The following is a 26,473-nucleotide window of genomic DNA, read 5'->3' as shown; positions in this document are numbered from 1 at the left end:
TTCCTATTGACAGAGAAACTCCAGCAAGGACTTCTCCTCCCTTTGAGTTGGTGGGACCAATCAACTCCAAAGTAAGCCACCTGGTCATCCTCTCAGAGCTGGTTGAATTTCCACAGAGGTACTGGCTCATCTGTGCCAAGTCAAGGGAGATTGCTGTCGAACACACAGGCAGGACCGTCCGGCTACTAACGGATCTGGGATTCTCAGTGAACTATCCAAAGTCCTGCTTGATTCCAACGCAGGACAAACTGTTCCTGGGGTCCAGGTTCAACACGGTCTCCTGCCTGGCAGGCCCCTCGGAGGTAAGGATAGCGGCCATTTTGGGTAAGGTGCAACTGCTGTTGGCTCTGAAGATCGCCACGGCACGGACCATCAAGTCGCTGCTCGGCATGATGTTGTTTATCTACCTGATCAGGCTCTGCAGGTCCCTTTAGGAATTCCTGTATGCTCGGTAGGTCCAGATGTCCGGAAGCTTCGCAGACCGGAGTGTGTCAAAGAGGAGTTCTGTTGAGCGGTAAGGTGGTGGGGCGTGTGCTCTAACATCGCTGGGGGCACGGATTTCCAGACCCCCCAATACCAGGAAATGGTCACCGCGGACACTTTCCTGGAGGGTTGGGGATCCCACACCAGACGTCTCCACGACAGATGTCTATGGCTATCTGAGGAGAGGGACCTCCACATCAATGTCCTGGAACTACGAGCAGTGTTCTGGGCCCTCAAGTCATTCCTCCCATCCCTCAAGAGCAAGGTGTGGGTCTTCACGGAAAATACCACCATTTCTACATCAGGAAGCAGGGGGGCACCAGATCCCCAGCGCTCTCCAGAGAGGTGCAGGACTTGTGCCACTGGGCCATCACCCAGGGGATGTTTCTCATTCCTTTTCACCTGGCGGGAGCCTCACCCAGGGGATGTTTCTCATTCCTTTTCACCTGGCGGGAGCCAAGAGCACCATCTCCGACTCCCTCAGCTGGGCTCTTGCCACGAGTGGGAGCTTCGGCCGTGTTTGCGATGGCGATGAACTCCAAATGCCAGAGATTCGGCAGCAGGTTCCACCAGCCGGGGAGCATGGTGGACGCGTTCTCCTACCCGTGGGAAGGCCTGTTCCTGTACACAATCCCGCCGTTGCCTCTCCTGCTGCGAGTCATCAATCAACTCAAACTGTGCTGATGCAGGATGATCCTTGTCGCCCCAGCGTGGCCGCTGCAGGTTTGGTACCCAGACCTGCTGTTAGGGAGAATTCTCTGGTTAGGCTGAATTTCCTAACCTAGTGAGTCCCCCAGCAGCTTTGCTGGATTTTTGGGGTTTATTTCTTTCTCCTGCCAAGAGTGAGACTCTTTTACCCTCACTCTTGGGCATGATTTGAGTGTGTTTCTTTGACTCTAGATGTGTTTTAATGGGCTATGGGGTCTTTTACTCCATAGGGCTTCATGTGTTTTTGTGATGTGTGTTACACAGCACCCTCAGTGCAGTAACACAGGGGTGTCATAGTGACCCCCCAATATAGACTCCATACCCTGGGACTGACTACTGTCTCCCAGGGCATGTAAAGTCACCATTGACTTTACTAGTCTCAAATTCTGAACAGAACCAGTACAAACCATCATATTGTGGACGTACTGGCCGGGGCAATTCGATTGCCCCGGGGTCTGTTAGTCGAGGGGGCACGTCTCCGTCCCCCCTGATCAAGTTTTGGCTGGTGGCAGTGGATACTACTTTTTATATTCTACCGCAAATATATCTCTATGGGATTTCCCATTGTTCGAGGCTACCAACTTTAATTATTTAATTCCTATAGCCTCGAACATACCGCCCGTTTATTTAATATTAATTCTCCGGTTGGTATTTTTTGCCAGAACTTGGTTCTAAAATGGCATTTGTGTTTGCTTCTGTGACTCCAACCCAAGTTGAGCCCTTTGTTCCACTTTTTGGCGGGCTTCTCCACAGAAGCCTCCAAAAGTGGTGCCATTCTGTATGGGTACCACAGGGGGTGTGGGAGGGGGTTTAGGCACCCTAGACTGAGTTGCCTAGGCAACTCAAGTCGCACTCCGTCCTGATTGGCCCAAGTGGTGAGCCGGCCGGCTCGCCTCTTAGCATGTTTGATTGACAGCTAGGCTGATTGAATGGGGGTATGCTGCAAAAAAGCAGGGCTTTGGGGACTGGAACTTCAGAAGTCGCCACAGGACCTAAGAATCCGACGAGGGAGAAGCTGAGCCGACCTGCTACGACGACACCACCGGTGGAGCCCTGCTGGACCGTCTCACCACTTTTCCCAACGACAGAGGAGATCTCCAGCCCGGAGAGTCTTCTTCCTTCGACTGGTGGGGATAACCAGTCTGCTTCCTTTTTCGCTTCCTGGAGCATCTCGTGGCCGCCTTGCCTGTGCCAAGCACCCCGGCAACCGGGATACCACGTTTTACCACTACCGCGAATCAAAGGGTAGTACCTTTAACCGGAAAACTCTGCGGCTGGTTTCTTCCCTGGCAGTGCAACGACCTTCATCTTTCCTCCACGTCGAGATCTTCTCTTCCTCTGGACGACGCCGCGACTTGCACCTGCTGCCAGGAACAACTGCCCCCGCTGGAGGATTCTTTCCACATAAGGTACCGTGTTCCGCCTGGCTTCCCTTGCAAACGACTGTACGGGGTAGATTTAGCCCTCGGCTTTCGAACCTGGGTTAGCCTGGGACACCTAAGCTAAACATTTCTGAGCCTAACTAAAACCTTTCTGAACTCCCTGCATGACTTTTTAAGCCTGTTGTCATTGTGTGATCTTGGGTGCATTTGTGCCCTGCTCTCTCCAAGAGTGGGCCCGGCCTATGGACTTTGGCTCACAAGTAACTTTTGACTTTCCTGCCTTGCTTAAGAGTTCCTAAGTATTAGTGTGGTGTATTCTCCTACATTCTGCCTTTTTCCCCTCCCTTTTTCGTTAACTTATTGGAGTGCCATCTATAGTTAAGCGCTCACCTCTGTCTGGAAATAAGTGGTGTTGACTAAGACTTGTCTGATAAGGAATAAGGGATGTATATATAATAATAGTAACTGTGTTGAGAGTATTTTACAATAATAGTGCTGGAGTGTTTCAATCAGTGTGTTTTTAAATAAATAATAATATACCTCGACACCAAAGCTCTGGTCAGTGTTTGCTTGTGCTATTGTATCTGAGTGCCTATTGTGTATACTTTGCATACTGCCTAACTCTTCTTGAGGGAAGTCTGACTGTTCAGCCACAGCTACCAAGTGAATCTGTGTGGTACAGACTGCTACCAAGTGGGTTTACTGCCAAACACCCAGAGGGAACTGCACAGGTTTCTGTCTAACACCTGCTCAGCCTATCAACATCACCTCCAGTCAAGCTGCCCGTGGTCGCGGATCTGCTTGGCAGGGAAGTAGCCGATATCCTCCACCACGATGAAGGATCGCTGAACCTGGAGGCCTGGCTCCTGCAGCCTTAGAGTTTGGTGGGTACGCGCTAACGGCGGAATGCAGGGAGGTCCTGGCTAGGGTCATAGCATCGTCGACTCTGAAGTGCAACAGGCACAAGTGGAAGGGTTTTGCAATTTGGTGCCGGATGCAGAAGATGAACCCCCTGAGGGTCACGGCCCCTCAGGTCCTTCCGTACTTGTTGTCTTAGGCCAAGGCGCACGCCTCCATCAAAATGCATCTGACGGCTATCTCCTGATACACAGTCTAGTCAAGGAGTTCCTCAAAGGACTGTTTCTATCGTTCCCGCCATTGAAGGCGGCCGTCCCGGCATGAGAACTCAACGTGGTACTGACGAGGCTCATAGGGGCCCCCTTCAAGCCTATGCATCAAGCTCCTTTCAAGTTCCTTACATGGAAAGCCGCTTTCTCGTGGCCATTTCCTCTGCCAGGAGCATAGGTGAGATCCAGGCCCTGTCCTGCAAGCATCCTTATCTGACTTTCCACGAGACAAGGGTGGTGCTGCAGACGCACCCCTCCTTCATGGCCAAGGTTCTGTCGGAGTTCCACCTCAACGAACCTTTGGTGTTACCTGTGTTTTATACGACACCTTCGTCCCGGCTGAAAGGACTTTGCACTCGCTGGATGTGGCGCGTGCTCTGACATTCTATGTGGCACGCACAAAGAGTTTTGGGAAGACATCTCAACTTTTCGTGAACTTTGGTCCTGTGAACCATGTTAAGGCCTTGTCCAAGGCTTCCATCTCCAGGTGGCTCTCCGGCTGCATCACACACTGTCACCGGTTGGCAAATCGACCACTGCCCGGCTGTCCGAGAGCCCATTCCACCAGAGGGATTGCTACAACAGCGGCGTTCCTGTCTGTTGTACCCCTGCTGGACATATGCAGGGCTGCTATGTGGAGGTCCATGCATACCTTCACAAGATTCTACTGCGTCGACAGGGATTCTAGAGAAGAGTCCAGGTTCGGCCAAGCAGTGCTACGCTACCTGTTCGCTTGAAGGTGAGCCTGTTCCGGAGGTAAGAGTAATTGCTTCTGTTGAGCCTTGCCTCCTCCTGAGGTTGTGTATGTTGTACTGCTATATATTCTTTATTCATGAGCATGTGAATCCATGCCAGACCCCATGCTGGAGAAGGAACAAGTTACTTACCTGTAACAGTTGTTCTCCAGCATGGGTCTGGCATGGATTCACATGAGAACCCTTCCTTCCTACCCCTCTGCGGCTCTTCTTGGTCATACTGCCACTTTACGTGCTACCAAAACTGAACATGACTGCCAGAGGAGGGGCTTAGGGAGAGGGCAGTCATTGGCTGGGGGCAGTATGACCCAGAGCTCAGGGATTGGTTTATAGGAGAAAAACAGTTTGTAAGTGAAAGTGAAACTGTTATTTCTTTTACTGAGGATTCCCGTCCTGACGGCAGGCAATATTCATGAGCATGTGAATCCATGCCAAACCCATGCTGGAGAAGAACTTGTTCCTTAAAGTTCATTCAAAGTTTGTTGAACATGGTTCAAAACTTGCCACTCCTGCGATTCTCATTCAACACAGCCCCGTTCTGATCGGTTCTTCCTTCGACTCACAGGCTGTGATGAACCGCTTAGCATTTCTTTCTGGAGTCAAGGCCGGTTCAATGTGTGCGGGAGCTTCCCTCTCTCCTGCTTATCGGCATAGTCTTACCCTGTGTACCGTTTACATCTCCTGCAAGACACTTGTGGTACTGTTTGCGGTCTTCGGCTCTCATCCCCGTATGTTCTACGGATCTGGGATTGAAAGGGCAAGACCACCTCTCTCCTCGCCACACTCTTGATTCCTGCCACCTTTCTCCTTCGTTTGAACTGCTGCGCCTGATTAGACGTCTCATTGTGCTGTCTGCCGTTCTCGTACTGTGCTCTCTGGCTCCACCTTTTATCCCTGTGGGGAAGGGAAATGGGTGTCAGGTGTCTGTGATTCTGATCAATTGCCTGACTTTGCCTGACCCTTGTATTGGGACATGTCCGGTAAATGGCACTGGTATAAGTCCGTTGTCCTTTGTGTTGTGCGAAAGTGTTCATGTCAGAAAAGGGTGGAGGGGGGGCAGTGGTTCTGAATGTTCCACGCGAGAAAAAGGGGAAAAGGCGTCAAAGGTAGGGGAATACTGCGTCTCACCCATTAGTGTCCCACTCCTCAAGGACCCCCATCCAGATGATCCTCCCTCATTGGTCCACCCCCAGGAATTGGATCCAACTGCGATGGCCGAGACCTGGCCACCTGGATGACAGATCCTCGAGGTTTAGATAGTGAGACACTTTCAGGTTTCTCGCACTCACCAGTAAACTCCTTGGATAACCTTTTGGAACAATCCTCACATCCACAGGAACCTTTCCTAACTATCCCAGCTCTTAATACTATTGGAAACTTTCTTTGGCACAAGGTCCCAGTCAACTTGGCGTTGGACTATACAAGTAAGGGTTACTATTCCTGTGGACGGTTGGTGTTATAACTAATTACTTACCTTCCCTTTCAGGTATTGTGGGGGTGAATTGATTGGTCTACACTGACTAACTGACTGTATATATTTTTTACATTATTAATATTGTGTGATATTATTTCCTGTTCCAAGTCCTTTTTATAGTGTGTTCTTTGGCAACAAATAAATATAGTAATGATGTACTTACCTGTCTAAGTGTAATCCTTGATTGCTCAATGTGGGCTCATTGTGGACCCCTGACTGCACTCACCTCTCCTCAGACTAAGCCTTGACCGCTCTCCATGCTACCTTGATTGGTTTGGCTAAGCTTTCAGAGTTTCCCCTGTTCATTATAACTAGGGTGATCTCCTAAACATCTGTCTACCAGGCCAGAGTTTAGAAATCCTTCTTAACACTAGGCTATAGCTGAAAGGCCTGGAAAGTAACCTGCATTATTCACATGTTGGCAGAGGCCTGTTAATTCTGGGGTCCAAGACAAGCGAATGAAACTGGCTCCCGGCCCCTGTTCAGTAGTTAGGGGTGGTGGCGCCAGGTATTCTTTCTAGCTTAGGCAACCCAGTGAGATATTCTGACAAGTCGTACCAAGACAAAAAAGGGCCCTGCAAAGTAGCCAAGGAAGCAGTGCAGCTTTCAGAGACTGTTTGCTGCTGAGAAGGCAGAGAGGGGGGAAGGACTGAGAACCTAAGGCCTTAAGGGAAGCTCTCCCTGGCATACCTATTCCAGAACCCCAGACCATGGGCTTAATCAAACCTGATCTCCTGTTGTCTATGACACACAATAAAGATGGTTAACCTGTACTTTTTGTTCAATTTGTTTCTTCATTTCCCCACCCATGGCTCTAGCTACCAGTCTTCTGACACTGTTTGTCTTTGTCATCAGGTGTTAAAGAGACCGAATTTAATTGGGCTGCTCATCTGAAGAACAGTAAAGCGCAATCGGCTCCCAAGAATCTCTTCAAGAGCATCAACGCAGTAAGTGTGAAAGAAACGGACGTCTTTTAAAAAGAAAGAGTTCATATTAGTGGAATTGTCCGAAATGTCAATGCACTGGTGACATTAAGTGGAAAGGCATATGTATTTGGCTATCGTCCAGTGAGTAGGCAAAAGACACTAGGGAAGTTAGATAAAAGCCTGCAATGGGATGGCTAGAAAAGGAGAATATATATCCCACATCGACTGCGAAATGTGCTTTATCATGCTTATTTGCTTCCTCGTAGAATTATTTCCAAGTTGTTCTTAGAATTATGGTGTGCATGCTCGTTGATGTTTTATGTGGTGTTCTTATTAAATATTGTATGTCTTGTTCATTATGTACAGCACTCATGTACACCTGGTAGTGTTAGGTTTTCAATCTATGAAATGTTTAACTGTAACCCTCTGAAGAGGACTCGGCCAAGAAGCAACTGTGTGCTATATCCCTAAGACTATGTTGTGCTTTGAAATACTTGGGACGATCAGTAGCCCCTTGATAATGAAACCCAGACACCTTATTTTGTATGCAAACCTGACACATTTTATTAAGATCAGACCCAGAAATTGCTTCTTTTTCTGTTGTAAATAACTCCTTAGTACCTTTAGTTCTGATGCTTGCTAATCTGCTTAGAATCACATGCTGTGCATATGGTCTGACATCCAGTGGTAACCGCGGAGTATTGCATCTTGTCTTTCGGGGGACCGAAAGGGGACGTCGGCATAGGCGTGTCTGAAACACTATCCCTATTGTGACGTGTGTAGTACCCAAAATCCCTCACGCGCTGAGATCCCTCAGATTGTTTTTTTCCGCCCATATTACTGGTCGCCCTATAGCGGAGCACTTCATGAGACATTGTTTATCTTACCGAATTGTCTGTTTAATCCCCGTTAAGTCACTTCGCCTATCAAGAAAATCTTCGACGAAGACTACGGGGGAATCGTCTATGACTGTGGGTTCCGGCACCTAAGATCCAGCGTTTGGACTTCCACGTGGTCAGGCCTTCTGGCCGGCCTACACAGTAGGGAGAGTGGGCTTGGGGTTTGCCATCCTGCTATGATGTCCTTCCTCTTTTCCAATTCTTTCCTTTTTGGTCTGGTCACCCTTCCCTTCTGCTATGGAAAGGACTCCATTTAGATTCTGCCCTGTGTCAAGGGTCAGATATCCGTGGAAAGACGTGCACACGTCGTGTAACGCTTGTCTCCCCCTAGAGCACTAAAGCGGTGTTCGGCGTATGAACTCTTAAACCCTTAAGGAGCGCCGGTTGAAGCGGTGGGCCGCGTACGGAATGTCACGCGTGGAGCCTCCCTCCCCTGCCGCGACACTAGCCGAGAGTGACGGGGGTACATCGGATGACCAAAACGTCCAACGCGGACGTTATAGACCTTGAGGGGGCCTATTCTCGAGCCGCCACGATAGTCCCCAACCTTTCCAGGCTCGACTCCGGTCTTGCTACAGGGACCACACCACGTGACAGGGGTGTACAATCGCACCGCACAAAGCACACAGCCCAAGCGCCCTCCTCGACGACTTTGTCGAAGAAGGCGAAAGCGCCATCGGATTGATCTGATCCGAAGCCTTCTCCGCATCCGCAGCAGCGCATGACGACTGGGCTTACCAAACATAACAAGGGCGCTACTCCCCAAACTACACACGCCGAAGTTTCTGAACAAGAAACTTCAACGAGTTTCAAGGTTTCCAAGGCCCGTGCAGGCCCAAAAACTAAGAGTAGGCCTCTACCCGAGAAGTCATCATCGGAGGCGTTGTCTCCCGAAGATTCGGTGACTATCAGTAAGAGCATCAATAGGTTTGCTACGGCGGTGGGCCTAGTACAGGTTTCGCCCACCGTTATGGGCCAATCCGCCGAAAGGTTTTCCACTGATTTAGAAGACGATCCCGAAGACTCTTACGAAGAAAGCCAGGTACCCCTCTCAAGCACCCTGAGGAGATCCTCTCAACGCCTTAGGGCGGAGGACCCGGTTCCTGCTCAGTTGGGTCCATTTGGGTCATCCAAGTGGACCATGGAGCAATTTGAGCGATATATGGATCGGCTGGAGCAGTTTTTCAGGGCTTCTGATCAACCTGCGCCGAAAAAAGCTCAGGTAGACCCTAACCCTCAAACACAAGTTGCACAACACCTAGATGTTCAACACTATGTTGATTATCAAGAAGATGTCCAGAAAGACACATATAGAGACATCTATACAGAAGAAGAGGAGGCTTCTTTTCTGGACAATTATGGGGAAGATCAAGGCGCAACGGACAACTGGGAGGACACCCAGCAGGATGATCACAATTCTGATATCGTTTGCCTCGACTCTCCCCGATCCACACTGGTTCGACAAGCTCCCCCGGTGGATGATCAAATGGCTTTCAACAACATGTTGAAAAAAGCAGCGGAATTCTTTAAAATTGCCACGCTTGAAGCCTTGCCCGAACAGGATTTCGCGGAAAACATTATTAATGACAATTCAACAAAGGTAGCAGGCGCCCCTCTCTCGGAAGAACAAGGCATGATAACCTGTTCAGTGGTTGTTAACCACATTGAGAGTTTGTAGCCATCTGCTTTTTGCTCACTGTACCTTTCACAGATGGGAAATATCCATTTGCATATCAGTCTTTGTACCGCCCACATGGGCAGTCCAGCATCGAAATGCTATGGCAATTCCTCTCTGAACAAGAGTACCTACAGCAACCCCATACACGTGTTTCAGCCTTGTTGGGCATCAGTGAGGTGAAGCTGATCCTCTCTAAGCACAGTGAGCAGGGAGTCCACGTCTGGTTGCACCCAGGTAACCTAGAGTGACCAACCCCAAGTTCCTTCAAAGAATTCAACAAATGTAGCAGGCGCCCCTCTCTTGGAAGAACAAGGCATGATAACCTGTTCAGTGGTTGTTAACCACATTGAGAGTTCGCAGCCATCTGCTTTTTGCTCACTCTACCTTTCACATATGGGAAATAACCATTTGCATATCAGTCTTTGTCCCGCCCACATGGGCAGTCCAGCACCGAAATGCTATGGCAATTCCTCTCTGAACAAGAGTACCTACAGCAACCCCATACACGTGTTTCAGCCTTGTTGGGCATCATCAGTGAGGTGAAGCTGAGCCTCTCTAGGCACAGTGAGCAGGGAGTCCACGTCTGGTTGCCCCCAGGTAACCAGGGTGACCAACCCCAAGTTCCTTCAAAAAATTCAACAAAGGTAGCAGGCGCCCCTCTCTCGGAAGAACAAGGCATGATAACCTGTTCAGTGGTTGTTAACCACATTGAGAGTTCGCAGCCATCTGCTTTTTGACAATTAATGACAAGCCTCCGGCAAGCCAGTCTGTCCCTCTCTTGAGCTCTGTAAAGAGACGGCTGTCCCCTTCCTTACTCACACCCGCTCAGACTAGGGCTGTGAACCCAAGGGTCGAAAAACTTTTCCGGCCCTCCCCCACCGACCCGCTTTATATCAAAGGGCTGGCAATTCCAGACTGGCTGGTGATGACCAACACTCACAAGAGAGCAGGGGTTCCCCTTGCCACGGGAGAGTCACCCCCAGACAAGGAGTCCAAAAGGTTGTATGCCTTAGGCAAACGGGTCACGTCGGCGGCGGCTTATACTGTCCGGATTGCCAATAACACGACGTTACTGGAAAGCTACGTCGACGCCCAATCGAACCTACTCCAGGAAGGCCTTCAGGAGGTTCCGGAACCAACCAGAGCCAAGCTTCTCGCCATTGTTTCGGAGGGCAAACTTGCCAATCAAAATGTTGTAAAGAATACCCTGGACTCCGCAGAGACAGCAGGCGGGTCTCTCGCACAGGGTACTCTCCTAAAGAGACACGCGTGGCTGTGCACGTCTGGCTTCAGGCCTGAGACCCAGGCATCCATCATCAACAAACCCATAGAAGAGGCCAACCTCTTCGGGAAGGCGGTAGACGATGCGTTGGAGACAGCCAAGAAGGAGCACGAGACTACTAAGTCGCTGCACCAGATTTCCCAAAAACCCTCTTCACAGAGGGGCAGCAATTCTCGGCGCTCCTTTCGAGGACATGCCCGCGCCGCTCAAAATAATTTTGGCACGGGCAACTTCAACTCAAGTCAACCGGCTACAAGCCCCACTTACTACCCCCAGAGGGGTCAGAAGCGCAGAAAGAATAGAGGCAGAGGCTCCAATTCCAGAGGTGCGTCAACCTCGGGTCAGAAATGACCACCAAGTTCAGGTCCACTCCCATGTCTCCCCGGTCGGGGGGCGATTAACATCTTTCCTCAAGGCATGGGAGGGGATAACTTCAGACCAGTGGGTATTAAAGACGATCGCCCACGGTTACTGCGTGGAATTCGCCCGACCCCCACAGTTCAGACCGCCGAAACATCGACGCCTTTCACCGGAACATCTGCAGATCCTGGTCCAAGAGGTGGAGGCGCTGCTGGGAAAGGACGCCATAGAAGCCGTCCCGATTCTTCAGGTAAACAAGGGTATCTATTCAATATACATCCTTGTACCCAAAAAGGATCTAACCATGCGTCCTGTTCTAGACCTGCGCCCAGCGAACAAGTTCATAAAGCCACAGAAGTTTCGCATGGTAACACTGCAAGAGGTGATCCCATTGCTAAAACAAGGGGACTTCATGACAACATTGGATATGAAAGATGCATACTTTCATATTTCAATGCTGGCAGCGCACAGAAAATTCCTAAGGTTCGTGATTCAGGACAAATCCTACCAGTTAAAGGTACTCCCCTTCCGCATAGCCTCGGCACCAAGGGTGTTTACCAACGTCCTGGCAGTGGCAGCAGCACACCTGCGCAGACTTTCAGTTCCAGTTTACCCTTACCTCGACGATTGGCTCATCACGGGGGACTCGTTCGACGTTTGTTTTTCGAACACCCAAAAGACAGTAGACCTACTGTTCAGCCTGGGAATTTCTATCAACGAAAAGAAATCCAGCTTAGTCCCCAGCCAAGTAAAACAGTTCCTGGGGGCTCTAATTCGTACGGAAGATGGTCTAGTCTTCCCTTCCAGCAAGAGGGTTCAGAACATGCTCTCGCAAGTTCCTCAGTATGTAGCCAGTTGGGAGGTGACGGTACGCAAAGCTATGCGTTTGCTAGGGATGATGGCGTCATGCATATACTTGGTCCCCCACGTGCGGCTGCGCATGCGTCCCATGCAAGAGTGGCTCAACATCCAGTGGTGTCAGGCCAGTGGACAATGGGAAGATCCGTTAGTTGTCTCGCCAGCCCTCGTTCTCTCTCTGCAGTGGTGGTCGAGGGAGAACCTCTTGAAGGGGAAAACCTTCACCACCCCTGCAGTGGAAGCCACTCTCACGACAGACGCATCTCTCGCAAGGTGGGGGGGCTCACCTGCTTCAACAGACAGCGCACAGAGTGTGGTCCCCTCAGGTAGCGTCCAACCATATAAACCTACTGGAGCTACTGGCAGTGTTCAAAGCATTGAAAGCCTTTCAGGAGCAACTGCAAGGGAAGACAGTGCTGGTCCTAACCGACAGCACAACAGCAATGTATTACCTGAACAAACATGGGGGCTTTCACTCTTCAGGGCTATCCAAGCTGTCCCAAAACATCTGGATATGGGCTCTCAAACACAAGATGTTTCTGATATCCCAACATGTTCCAGGGGATCTCAATCGTCTGGCAGACGTGCTCAGCAGAGATTTTCCTCTGCCAGAAGAATACGAATGGCGTCTGCACAAAGACATTGTATCCAACGTCTTCGCAGAATGGGGGTTTCCAGAGATCGACCTGTTCGCTACTCAGGAGAGCGCCCAATGCCCAGATTACGCCTCCAGGTACCCCCAGAACTGATCCAAGGGGAACGGTCTCTGGATAACTTGGTCGGGGAAATTTGTTTACGCCCCCCCCAAATCCCCTTCTGAACAAGATAGTGCACAAGATGCACCAGGAACCAGTCACCATGATTCTGGTGGCTCCCATGTGGGCCCGCCAATCCTGGTTCGCGCACCTGATGGAAATGTCCCTCTCCCCACCAGTCAATCTGCCCTGCCCGTACAACATGTTGTCTCAGGACAGGGGTGAGACTCTGCACCCATGCCCACAAACTCTGAACTTAGCAGCCTGGCTCCTGAGGTCATAGAGTTTGGACATCTGCAACTCCCTCAAAGATGCATGGACATACTGAGGGAGGCAAGAAAGCCTAACACACGTTATTGCTATCCCAGCAAATGGAAACGTTTTGTCATCTGGTGCAGTTCCAAAGGCGTCAATCCCACTGATTACTCGCCTTCATACATTGTGTTATATCTAACCCATCTGTTGGACTCTGGGTTAGTCTTCAATTCCTTAAAGGTTCACCTAGTGGCGTTGTCAGCCTACACCACGTCACAGCAAAAGGTGTCATGGTGGAAAGTACCTGTGATTAAAGCCTTTATGGAAGGGGTTAAAATAATTTATCCCCCAATCACTCACCCAGCCCCTGGGTGGGATCTAAATGTGGTTTTAACTAGGCTCATGGGACCCCCTTTTGAGCCTATGCATAAAGCTAGTCTGAAAGACCTGACTTACAAGACAGCCTTTCTAGTAGCTATCACTTCTATCAGAAGAGTTAGCGAACTACAGGCCCTCTCGGTCTTGGACCCCTTTGTTACAGTCCACAAAGATAAGTTAGTTTTGCGCACTCATCCCAGATTTGCGCGAAATATATTTCATGGTTCCATTTCAACCAGTCAATCGAACTACCCACGTTCTTCCAGAGACCTACTAACATGGCCGAAAGAAGCCTTCACACACTAGATGTGCGCAGGGCAGTCATGTTCTACATGGATAGAACCAAACCACTGAGGAAAACGAAACCATTTTTTGTTTCAGTGGCAGCTGGTAGAGAAGGGGACCCTGTCTCTAAATCAGCAATGTCAAGGTGGATTGTCAAATGCATCACACTATGTTACACTCTTGCAAAGAGAGAACTGCCCTTCAAGCCTAGAGCACATTCTACTCGAAGCACTGGGGCATTCATAGCATTCATTGCAAATGTTCCCCTAGAGTCCATTTGCAAAGCGGCAACCTGGAGTTCTGTACACACCTTTACAAAACACTATTGACTAGACATTCATTCTAGGTCTGATTCTCATGTGGGACAAGCAGTACTAAGACATCTTTTTTCTACTGTTCCTTCTCACAACCCACCTCCAACTCTGGGTACTGCTCACTAGTCTATGCACAGCATGTGATTCTAAGCAGATTAACAAGCATCAGAAGACATGCATTACTTACCGTAAAAGCATTTCTGATGATTGTATCTGCTTAGATTCGCATGCGCCCTCCCTGCCTCCCCGCTCGAGGTGGAAGGAACATAGACTTCTTACTACTTTCTCTCTTCATGTATTCACTCACTATAGCCTTGGGCTCCCTCATGGCAGAAAAAATACAATTGGAGGGACCTCGGCGCGTGAGGGATTTTGGGTACTACACACGTCACAATAGGGATAGTGTTTCAGACACGCCTATGCCGACGTCCCCTTTCGGTATCCCAAAAGACAAGATGCAGTACTCCGCGGTTACCACTGGATGTCGGACCATACGCACAGCATGTGAATCTAAGCAGATATAATCGTCAGAAATGCTTTTACGGTAAGTAATGCATGTCATATTTATGCCAGCCCTATCTTAAGAAAAAATATAAAATGGTCAACTTCAGGCCATGTGGTTCTTCTCAATCTGCCACTGTCCACACCAGTCCTGCTTGATTGAAGATCTCCTTTGCTGCCGCCATGTAACCAAAACTGCCACTTTGATCTCTCACCATGACTGGACCAGCGCATTGTAAGTCTTTGTTGGAAAATAGCCGAAGAACCCTTTAAAGTTCTTGATGCTTGATTTATGTTCGGAAAACTACCTGAGCAATCATGAATCAAAGTCCTCGCTGTAACATCGGAACCATACTTACAATTACATAATGTTCAGCTTCAAGACCAGAATACATATGTGACAAAATGACAACTCTTCTGCAAGAGTACAGGAAGGAGTAGTGACTAAATCACCTACTGAACCCCACACGACTACTAAACCAACAGGGATCTCAATCATAAAGGTAAACAAGGTAGAGCGCAATAGTATATCTACTTCAACTCTGTTGGTAGTGTCGGCTGAGGACAGGCTATAGTCTTAAAAGTGGTTGTGAGCTGGTAACAGTAGAAACCCAAACAGCATTAGTTCAATGAGTCCAGAATAAAAAAAATGCCCAATCAAAGTTCAAAGTACAAGTCACTGGGGCCAGTCAAAAGTGGGCCGTACAGGACCCCAGTAAATACATTTTACTCTTGTTCTTGCCGCTCAACAGTGTCAAGCCAGGTTTCAAGGTGCTTTCTGAGTCAGTGACGCACAAGGGATCAAGAAGCTGGGGACAGGCGGTTGATGTACGAGTAAGTGTAACTCACAAAAGATTTGATGCAGGAATCTGGGCCCAAGCTGTTCCTTGACCTGTGTGTTGCTTGGAGGCCCTGTTCAGGGGCTCCTTGGGCAAGGGTAGTCCTTGTTCTGCTCTTTCACACCGTTAAGGTTACCAGAGAGCACCTCCAGGAATTGCTGCTCCCTTTGAACAGATCCTGGTTACAATGTTCAGGCAGCAGGTAAGGCCTCCGTCAACAAAGCAGGTTCACTTCAAATATGCCTCTTTGATGGTTGGGGACAAGAGTTTGCCTCTTGGATGAAAGTCTGTGTCTTCAGCTCTCTGGTAGGGGACTTGGAGCAGACTGTTATGTTTGTAGTTTATTCCTAGTGAGTGCAGGGTCTGTCTCACTCACAGTTGTATATGATGTAAGTGCATTCTCTAACACGTAGTATATATGTATTCCATTTAGAATGTGTACCTTTGGAATTAAGCAGTTGAGCCTTGCATCTGTGATCCACAGGTGTGTCTGCTGCCTGTGGTGGCATATTTAATTAAATCCTATTAAATCATTTTCCTGGTGTCATGCCTCATTTAACAACTGTACGCGCAACCAGGTTCAAGGTAAATCCATCTTCATTATCTCAAAAATAATAATAATGTTTTTCTTATATAGCGCCACACACCCATAGGTCACAGAGCGCTGAAATAACAGAAGACATTATTATCCCACAAAGTGGTACTCAATATATCGACCTTGGAAGGATGAAAGGCTGAGTTGACTCTGATGAATCCAAAGATTAATCAAATAAGTTTAGGGTCTCCCCCCCAACCTCCATATAGGCAAAATGCCACACCTAGCTGGATCCTTCGCTGACATTGGGCTATACTAACTCTGCCCCTTTCCTTTGTCTGCCTAACTTGAAAGAGTTTCTGATAGCACTCTGAGAGTACTCTTGTGTAGAATACATATTGTATCTAATCTACCCCATTTCCTGCCCATTGGTTGACTCTTGTCCACAGCTAACGCTGGGTTATCAAAGAAATCTTAAGGAACCAGTTTGCCTAGGTTTAGGATGAAGCATAACACTTTTTGCAGTGCAACACCATGGCAGCCATTCCTTTCACAAGGTACTATTGTTATGGAGAATGTTCATTTCTGTCCTAATTTACTCTCACCTTTGAGGCCCCCAGCTCTTTTGTTGGACTTAGGACTTTTAATTTTAACTCCTGAAGTGAGTGGGACCTTTTTTTCACTCGTGTTTTTCCCTGGCCAGGATTTTGTTTTCACTGTTTTTTGGAGTCTGACAAACTCCATATGCATATGCTTTTTGTATAGTGACACAAAGCACCCTCGGTGCAGGGTCACTGAGAAGTCCATTGGATTTGTCTTAAGGTTTAAATACCTTTTCTTGGGTGAACTATTGTTCCCAAGAATAGTAAGGTGAAATTGATCTTACTTACCTCTTTACTTTGTGGGTTCAGCACACACCACCTTCTGTGGAGTGCTGGGGGGGTTACCTAGTAGTCCTTTACCTACTTTCTCATGTAACATTTTATGTTACACTCACTACTTTAAATGGCTGGTGGCAGTGGTTTACTTTTTACTACCAGTGTGCATTTTTACCGCAAGATAAACCATTAGCTGCAGTACAGCACACATGGGTGACCATTTTGTCAAATTTGCCCGTCTTATTTTTTTGCCATTTTCTGTTTGTGAGGTCTTTCTTGGCTTTTATTCTGTGTGTTGAGGCAGGTTTCAGCTCTTTGTGTGTTTTGACTTTGGCAGACTTCAGCCCTGAAGCCCGCCCATGGCTCCAGTGTTTTCTAGAAGTACAGGAAGGGATGGAGGGTCCCGAAACTCCCGTCCTTTGTCTCTAGGTGTGCCTGATTGAAACCAGTCCTGATTGGCCGGCTGGCTGTCCGGGAAGGACAGCCACCCTGCTGTGTGATTGACAGCCTGGGGCTGTGAATGAACAACTACAGGCACAGTTGACCACTGGAAGAAACATCCAAAGAAGAAATCGTGAAGAGGTGCCTGCCGCAACCTCCTGGACCTCAGTGACCGGTGAAGCCCTGCTGCTGTGCTGACCTCCTTTTTCACATCGACAGAGAAGCTCCAGACCGAACGACTTCTCCCCTTGGGCTGGTGGAACCAACTAACCCCTTGACGAACTCCACTTTGGCGCAACCCCCGACTTGCTGTGCTTCTCCAGTGCTGCAGAAACCCAATGCCAGGGGTCGAGTGTCCATAACTGAGTGCAACGTCTTCCGTGGAAAGAATCCGACCAAGAGCTCAAGGAACCTCCTAAGGACACTCCAGAAGCAGGAAATCCCTCACCAGAGTCCCGGACTGAGGGAGCAAGGGAAGTCCAACCGGGGATATTCGTTCTGTATCAGTGCTGTTTGTGAAGCGCTCAAACCACAAAGAGCTGCTGAATCGAAGACGATGCGTAGCTGAAGAAGTCCTTTCCCGAGTACTGCTGCAGGAGCCCGCCAGACGTCCTCGCTCTTGTCCACACGACTGAGGCTCAGGAACAAGGGTCTGCTTGGCGGTAGCAAGACAGAATCCATCTGGAACTTATTCTTCAAACCAGAGGTACTGTGGGGGTTTGGAGTACTTACCTTTTTGCCATAAGTAGTGCTTTCTCACTTGAGAAATGCACTGGCTTACCTTTTCTGAGTTGTTTTCCACACCCCTTGCACAGGCTTAATTGCATGTGTTTCTTCAGTGATTTATTTTTGAACTATCTGACTTTTTCGAAAGACTTTCATCCAAGAAGCACATCAGAACCTTCGACTATGTCCAATTGTCTTTAGCTGTTCTGGCTCCTTTAAGGCACCCTTCTAATCTATTGACGTTGGCATTGCTTGTCTCTTCATAGGTTGTAATTTATTGAATACTTTTACTGCTGGGAAAGACTTCCCTAGATTTCATTAGAGGATTCAAACTGTCTTTATAATAAAGTATGTTCTAACCTTTCTATTTCCTTAACCCTTCCTTCCTGAAACCCAGAGTCTAAAAAGTATATTGGTGTTTATGATAAATGCAATACTATCCTTGTTATTGAAGACACTTCAGGGTGTATGAGAAATGTATTAGCATATCCAAAGATTATTCACCAACTTTATTGACTTTTTTTCTTTTGGAACTTCTCCGGATATTTTTCTTTCAGGGGCATTCATTGTAGCATTATAATCGGGCTGCCATGTTCCACTGCCTGCTTCTCCCTGGGGAGGAATGGCAAGAGTTTCCCCTGTTTCCAACTGACAAACAGAGGGATTTAACTACAGTGTTGGTTTATTGTGAGTAAAATAGCTGTCTTTGCAAAATCCAAGGCTTTTAGATGCAGTAGGATGTCATGGAATAAGTACCCTGAAATAGAAGGAGGGTGGGGATTGTAAGATCCTGTATTTCCTAAGATTTGTATATCGTGCATATTACTATTGCGATAGTCATGCTTGAGAATGTAATAATTGCAGATGAAATAGGGCAGGTCTAAGGGTTATTAGCAACAGATGATAGAATGTCGTTTTTAGTTCTCAAGCATGGGGTCTGGCATGGATTCACATGCTCATGAATATTCCCCGTCATCAGGCTGGGAATCCTCGGTAAAAGAAAAAACAGTTTCACTTTCACTTTAAAACTGTATTTCTCCTCTAAACCAATCACTGTCCTCTGGGCCATACTGCCCCCATCCAATGACAGCCCGCTCCCTAAGCCCCGCCTCTGGCAGCCATCTTCAGATTTTGACTCCATGCTTCAGTTTTGGGAGCCCTCGAGTTTGCTGTCAGAGCTATTTGTACATTGTTTCGTGTTTTTCTAACAGAAAAGTTAAATTTGTGTTCCAAAGAGCCTGTGTGCTCTTTTCCTCCTCTACCGGCAACGGGATCTGTTGTCAGTGACTTTCTGTGCCCCTCAAGGGCGAAGATTCATCGAAGATTTTGGCTCTGCACCAAATGCTGGCTAAGGAATGTGTTTGCGGAAGACAAGCACCTACAATGCCTCTACTGCCTACACCCGGACCACAATGAGGTAGAGTGTGAGATATGCCAAGGTTTCTCTAAGAAGACGATGAAAGACAGGCATAGTAGGCAGGCGGCATGGCTTAACTCGAACAAGGCCTCTGACCCGTGCTCCGAGCCGGGTCATGCCTCGTCGAGGACTGGCTCGTACGAGGAGCAGCCTTCTAAGTGCTTTGAGTTTGCCCCATCCGTGGAGGTCCAAGATAAGGCCAAGATCTGCAAGTCTGCATCCAGCGGGTTTGCCGCTGATGCGGGTCCCAAGTTGGATAGGGTGCGACCGACATCACCCTCTGCCTCCATAGCCAGCCTACCATCAAGTTCCTCTTTGAAGCCAAGGGCGTATGAGAAGAAGGATGTGCAGCCCAAGCAGGCTCAACCAGCAGAGTCATGGTCTTCAGCGTTTTCTTCGACAGTTACCACTACCACGGCAGCTGCAACGCTGATCCTGCGAAGGTGGCTCCTGCGGCGGAGAAAGTGTCCCTGCCCCCAAGGCGCGACACCGCTGCAGAGGCCTTGGCAAAGCTTGCAGGCGCACCAGAAGGGGTTAAGACACCGACCCAGGTCCCGGTTCAGGCCCCTCAGGGTGGAAAAGGGGCGGGGGACCCAAACAGTCCTCCCAGGTTGCCGCTCAAACTATGGAGGTTTCTTCCACGGACAACGAGGATCAAGAATCCATGCATACGGTCCCCAAGGACGACGGTGCAGGGCCTAGTTTTCCTTCTCTGCCTTCTCAGCCGAGGGACATTTCCTTGGACCTTCTATCAACTCTCCACAGCTTTGTGTCCGAGATCCAGATGAGGATGCCCCCCGAAAGAGGGCATATGAAAAAGGGGTGCGTAGAGGGGCTGGGTGCATAGAGAGGCTGGGTGCGTAGAGGGGCTGAGTGCGTAGTGGGGCTGAGTGAGCAAAACAGGTGAATGCATAGTGCGTATGAGGGCATAAAGAGGACGAGTGCCCAGAGTGGAACTGACCTGTTGCTAGAGCGAACGAGTTGCAGAAAGATTCTGAATGCGTAGAGTGGATTGAACGAGTGAAATGAAGCGTGTGGGGCAGACAAGAGCACATGCGTGGAGCACTCAAGAGTGTATGCCTGGAGCACACAAGAGTGCATGTGTGGAGCAGACAAGAGTGCATACATGGGGCAGACTAGAACGCCCATGGGGATTAGAGAGCCGGGGCGGACTGGAGCGCGTGGAGCGGACTGGAGCGCATGAGTGCGTCGAGCGAATCCGGAGAGTGTGGAGCAGATTGGGATGCATGGTAGGGATAGGAGTGCATGGAACAGAATGGAGCGCATAAAACTGCATGACGTATATAATATGGTTCGGAATGCAGGGAACGTTTAGAAAGAGCATATAACACATCATATCACACCACCATGCTTACTCTCCCCTCTACACCACCACTCAACTAGAACGCAGAGATACTATGACACCATTCGGTATAACTGTTCTCATACTAACATCCGCTGCATACTCCACAGCATTCTAAGTAAAACAATGCTGGTTACACACCCCCCAGCCAGGCGTTCTCCTCCGGCCTAACGCAGCCCCACTCGGTCTGGATAAATCCTGCCAGAACAAACGCATACTACTGATCTCTCAAAACACCACACCTACCGCTACCGTCGGCAGTTTGACTGGGGAGGGGACTCTGACAAGTCCAGAAGGTCCGGGAACCATATCTGCCTCGGCCACACCGGTGCGACGAGGATCATCCTGCACCGGGACCGTCTGAGTTGACTGATGAGTCGCAGAAGCAACAGCAACAGTGGGAATGCATACAGGAACAGGCCATCCCAGGGGAAGGAGAATGCATCGGCCATGCTTCCCGGCTGGGGAAACCTGCTGGCGAAACTCTGGCACTTGCTATTCGCACCGTTGCGAAGCGATCTATCTGGGGATTGCCCCATCGTGCGGTAAACATCTGAAGATGGCTGCCAGAGGAGGGGCTTGGGTAGAGGGCAGTCATTGGCTGGGAGCAGTATGACCCAGAGACCAGTGATTGGTTACTAGTAGAAAGACAGTTCAGAAATGAAACTGAAACTGGTTTTTTCTTTACCGAGGATTCCCAGCCTGACGACGGGGTATATTCATGAGCATGTCAATCCATGCCAGAACCATGCTGCAGAACAACAGTTACAAGTAAGTAACTTGTTTGTTACTAGTTTATGGAGGGCACCTGTGCGTTGCAACTTTTGTGCTTTGTCCATGAGTTCTGCCCAACGCTCCTTCCCGCTATCCGTTGCCCCTCATTGCTACCTTGCTTTCCCTACCTTGTTTGTCTTTCCCGTTTCTTTCGTGACCGCTCTCATGCTGTTCGCCCTTGTCCTACTCTGCTATCGAACACCTTGTTACAGGCTCCGAGTGTTACGCGCTGCTTCTCGCTGATCTCGTGTTTGCCTTCAGTCTGCGGTTCCTCCCCTTTCTACAGGGTGGCTTGTGCTTACTGCGTGTTGCGGCTACCACATATTTTGGACAGCAAAGATTCCGGCTTGGTTCTACGGAGCGATATCCGGATTTGCTTGCATCGTGTTACGAGCCATTTCAACCTAATTGACTGGTATTATTCTTTCTTCTGCTGCTGCTACTTACCAGTGCATGCTGGGAACTGAAGTTCACTACTTACCAGTGCATGCTGAACACTTAAGTCTACTTCAACTACTGGAACATCCCACGTACTACCACAACCTACCTCAACAAGACCTACAAGGGTTTTTCAGCAAGGCTTTTCCCTGGTTTGGGGTGGGCTCCCCGGAGTCCCCGCTGCCGGGCTAATAGCTTTACAGGCAGAGTGGCCTCTGGGAGAGCCTCTCCCTATCTATTCAAGCAGAAGGGCAAGACCATCAGGAAGAAGACAAAGACAGCTTGGAGGGAGAAGAAGGTGTAGAGTTCATCCGACAAATCCGCAAAGTTCCACACAGAATCATCAGGTGAGGAGTGGGCAAGTGGTAAGGACACTGTGAATGATAAACCTGTAGAACCTGAGAGTGGGTGTCCCAATGAGGAGGCTCTCGGTCTTACTGGCATTAAGGCAGAGATCATTGGTGGCAAACCATTCCTGAATCGCAGTCAGGTAGTCTGGTATGAGAGAAGGAGAAGAAGCGGCTGATGGGTGCCTCAAAGAGAGCTGAGGAGCCATGGCCCTCAGAGGGGTAATCTTCTGCGACCAACACCACGTAGCAAAACGTTTCCACTTATGGCCATAGCACTTCAAAGTCGGCGATACCACAGCCTTGGCGAGGACCTCCCTGCAGTCCGCTAGCAAATCATAACCTCCAAACTCTAAGGCTGCAGGAGCCAAGCCTTCAGGTTCAGCGATCCTGTGTCGTGCCCATGTACATTCAACTCTCTGAGAGTCAGTCGCTTTTCCAAGCAGAGAGTTGAGGGTAGATCTCTCTCTTCGGCTGGGGCCTCCCTCTGGAACATCCTCCCTGCCTCTCTCAAACTTGAGCAGAACCACTTCCGGTTCCGGAAGCCACTGAAGACTTTTCTTTTCGCGTTGACTTTCTCTCTTCCTCTCCTCTACTGATGCCCCGACTGCCCCACACACTGATCACTCTGATCTTGGGCCCAGACTCCTGCATGTCCAGTTAACCTGTGCATTGCTTTCTGACTCCCCCAGCACTTGTGGCCTGTATCTGCATCCCCCCAGTACCCCTGCTCCACACTTATAAGCCACCCACTGGCTGCACTTATTGAGTTACCTGCATTTAGCCACCCATTGGCGGCACTTGATTTACCTGCACTCTTCCCCTTCTCTCCCCAGCACTTCTCCCCTTCCTCTTCCCTGCACTTGCGCTGTTGGGGAGAATTCGGTTCCATGTGATAATATCCCCGCAAAAATATCGGCATACAAACATTTCGCCATATTTTTGCGGTGATATTACCCCATGGAACCTGCGGGGGACACCCCTGCAACCCCCATGTATTTTAAAAGGGAGCAGGGGACACCCCTGCAACCCCCCCACCCATTTACCCAATAAATGATCCCCACCAAAAATATCGCCTATGACCGTTCCCGGCGACCATATGTACGGCGATATTTTTGGTGGGGATAATATTACCGGATACCGAGAATTCTCAGAAATGTGCTAATTCCCTCTACCTTAGAGACCCTCAGCAACTTTGCTGGATTTTGAGGACTTGATTTTTTAACCTGGAGAGAGTGAGACCCTTTTTTCCCCTCTCTCACATGTATTTTAATGTGATTTTGAACTCTGTTTCTTTTAGTTGTGGAATCTGACAAACTCCATAGGCATCATCTTTTACATTGTGTCACACAGCACCTTCAGTGCAGTGACACAGGGAAGTATTCCAGATTTCCCCAAAGTTTAAATACCTTCTCAGGGATAAACTACTGTTTCCCAGAGTAGTAAGGTGAAATTGACTTTACTTATATTTGTAACTTTCTAGACCCCGCACACACTGGGCCTCATTACACGGAAGGCGGGAAGGGTTTACCGGTACCGGTAAGGGCACCGGTACCGGTAAACCCTTACCGCCTTACTACGAGGTCCCTTTGCGGGTCCTCCCTTAACGCCTGGTTTTTACAGGTGTTAAGTACGGGACCCGCAAAGGGACCTTGGTGCTAATTACGGTACCGCAATTTGCGGTACCGTAATTAGCACTTTCACCATTAACATGGAGCCCTATGGGGCTGACTGGCAATGGTGAAGGGGCAATGGTGGATGGCGGAATTAGCGCCCCCACACACCTTGGAATATGGCGCTAATTCCGCCATCCACCAAGGCGGACCCGGTAAGGTACCGGCGGCAGCCATGGCGCTAATAGCGCCATGGCTTACCGCCTTCCGTGTAATGAGGCCCACCATCTTTCAATAGGGCGCTGGAGGGGTTACTTAGTATCCCCTTTGTCTAGTTTCTCATGTAAAATGTATATGTTACCCGTTCTACAATTAATGGCTGGTGGCAGTGGTTTACTTTTTACTACCATTGTGTGTTTTTACTGCAGCCTTTGTTCGCAGCCACAGTAAGGCACCCATGGGTGCCCATTTTGTCGAAATGGCCCTGGTCTTCTTTTTTCGCCATTTCTTATTGGAAAGGTCCTTCTTGAGATATACTCTGCACGCCAAACCATGTTTGGTCCCTTTGTTCGTTTTGCCTTTGACGGAATTCACGAGTGAAGCCGCCTCTGGCTCCAGTATGTCTGGCAGGGGCAGGAAGTGTGGTAGGTGCCCGAAACTCCCTGTGCTTAATCCCCTTGGCTACAGAAATGCACCCAAAGGTGATTGGCCGGCTGGCTGTCCGGCAAGGACTGCCACCCTGCTGTGTGATTGACAGCTAAACTGGAATGAATGGGAGAAACCGCCATAAAAGGCAAGGCTTTTTGGCTTGGAAGACAGTCGCCCACTAGACGAAGTAATCCGAAGAAGAGCCTGGAAGAGAGGCCTGCTGCAACTCCTGGACCGTTCGTTTGCCCAGTGAAGCCCTGCTGCTGTTCTGAAGCTCCGAATTCGCCTCAACTAGAGAAGCCCTGCAAGGACGACTTCTCCCTTTAAGTTGGTGAGACCAATCAACTCCAAAGTAAGTCCGTCTGGACATCCTCTCGGACATGGCTGAACTTCCACTGCTGCTGCTGGAACTGAATGGCCAGAGAGAGGAACACCAGATAGTGTGCGTTGCTTTTAAGTCGGACCGAGTGCCGGGAAGATCCTTCGGACTGCCCTGAAGCAGGACTGACCAAGCCTGAGCCTCCTCAACAGAGTGCTGGACCCCAGATGCGAGGAAAGTCTAGAGTGGTATCCGAGAACTGCTGTGTTTCTATTTGCTGTCAGACAGGATGAGCTGAAACACTGAAGAACCGCTGAATTGAAGTTTGTCCATTGCAGCTGCTGCCGTTCCCATTGCAGAGCAGGACTCCCCAGACGTCCTCCCTTCTTGTCCCCATGACTGAGGCACAGGAACAACGGGATCTGCAGAGCTGTACAGAAACAGAAGCCAGCTGGAACCATTTCTTCTAACCAGAGGTACTGTAAAGTCTAAGAGAATTTACCACTTGTTGTGTAGCCTTACTTGCTCTCAGTTGAGACCTGTCTTGTTTACCTTGCAGAGTTGCTATAGCTTTGCCCCTCACAAGCCTCCCAGCTTGTGGCCCTTCAAGTGTTCTATTTTCTACAAACATTTCTAATAACATTGTGCAAGACTTTTTACCTACCTGCAAATAAGATCGTCAGCTCCCTTTGACATTGTGCAATTAACATTGGCTGTCCTAGCTCCCTGAGAGGCTCTTCTTACTTTTCACTCTTGCTTTATCTTTTCCCCAGGAAAGGGTTAAATGTATTTTTTAAACCAAACTCAGTATTGCTCTAAATGTATTAGTGATAAATCAATGTCTCCAGTGTCCTAGCTATTTAAGTCACATGAGGGTGTAGAAAGTGTCTGTGTGGCATCCCCAATGGGTATCATATAATAAGTGTGTGTTTTGAAGTGTATTTTAATTGTTACATATATTGCTCTTTTCTGTAGAAGGCTTATACAACTGACTGTGAAATAAATTAATAATTGGTTTTCATCACGAAACCTTGAGTGTAAGTGTTTATTTGAATAACTGCTACTGTGAAACTGTGTCACAACATTACTGCTCACATTGAGCCCTCTTGAGATAAGCCTGGCTGCTCAGCCACACTACCAACTTGTGTAGTTCAGACTTATACCAAAGGTTGGGTCCCTATTGCTAGAAGGTCAAGGTTATTGTAGTGCACCCAAAGGGTACGGCATACAATCTTGCTTAACAGTCCCGGAACAAGGGTTTGCATCGCTACATTAAGAAGGAAGTCAGCTGGAACATCTGCTTTAATTTTATAGTACTGTGGGGCTTTGGGTTTAACCACGTTTAGCCAAATCTAGTGCTTCCTAGCTTGAGGAGTGCTCCTTTCTATCATTTTGAATTACTGCAATTCACTTGTGCAGGCCTAACAGCTAGTGCACATCAGGTAGGCTAACTTGAGCTCCTGGATTTTTCTTCAATGAACTACTGACTGTTCAACTAACTTTTTCTAAGATGATTGCATCAGAACTAGAACTGTCATATTGACCTTTGGCTATCCTGGCTCCCTAAAGGCATCCCTCCTGAACACTGTTGGCTTTGTCAGTGCTTGTCCACTATAAAGGTTTTCATTGTTTTACACTCTTATTGCTGGCGAAAAGACTTCCTACATCCCACTGGAGAAAATACTATTGTTACAGTGCTACAGTGTTCTATTCTA

The 26,473-nt window shown here is 48.8% G+C and overlaps 1 protein-coding gene across 5 annotated transcripts in view; it reads left to right on the top strand.

The window, feature by feature from the left end:
• L3MBTL3 (L3MBTL histone methyl-lysine binding protein 3) overlaps positions 1–26,473 on the top strand; it is a 1,294,236-nt gene that overhangs the window by 618,695 nt on the left and 649,068 nt on the right. For all 5 annotated transcript variants that reach the window (XM_069622999.1, XM_069623001.1, XM_069623000.1 and 2 more), the window contains one exon: positions 6,785–6,876. In XM_069622999.1, the coding sequence (XP_069479100.1) occupies positions 6,785–6,876 (92 nt within the window). The remainder of the gene's footprint in view (positions 1–6,784; positions 6,877–26,473) is intronic.

The sequence above is a fragment of the Ambystoma mexicanum genome, chromosome 11 (genome assembly GCF_040938575.1).
Source record: "Ambystoma mexicanum isolate Mex_15411 chromosome 11, UKY_AmexF1_1, whole genome shotgun sequence".
Classification (NCBI taxonomy): domain Eukaryota; kingdom Metazoa; phylum Chordata; class Amphibia; order Caudata; family Ambystomatidae; genus Ambystoma; species Ambystoma mexicanum.
This window is presented reverse-complemented; position numbering and strand designations above follow the sequence as displayed.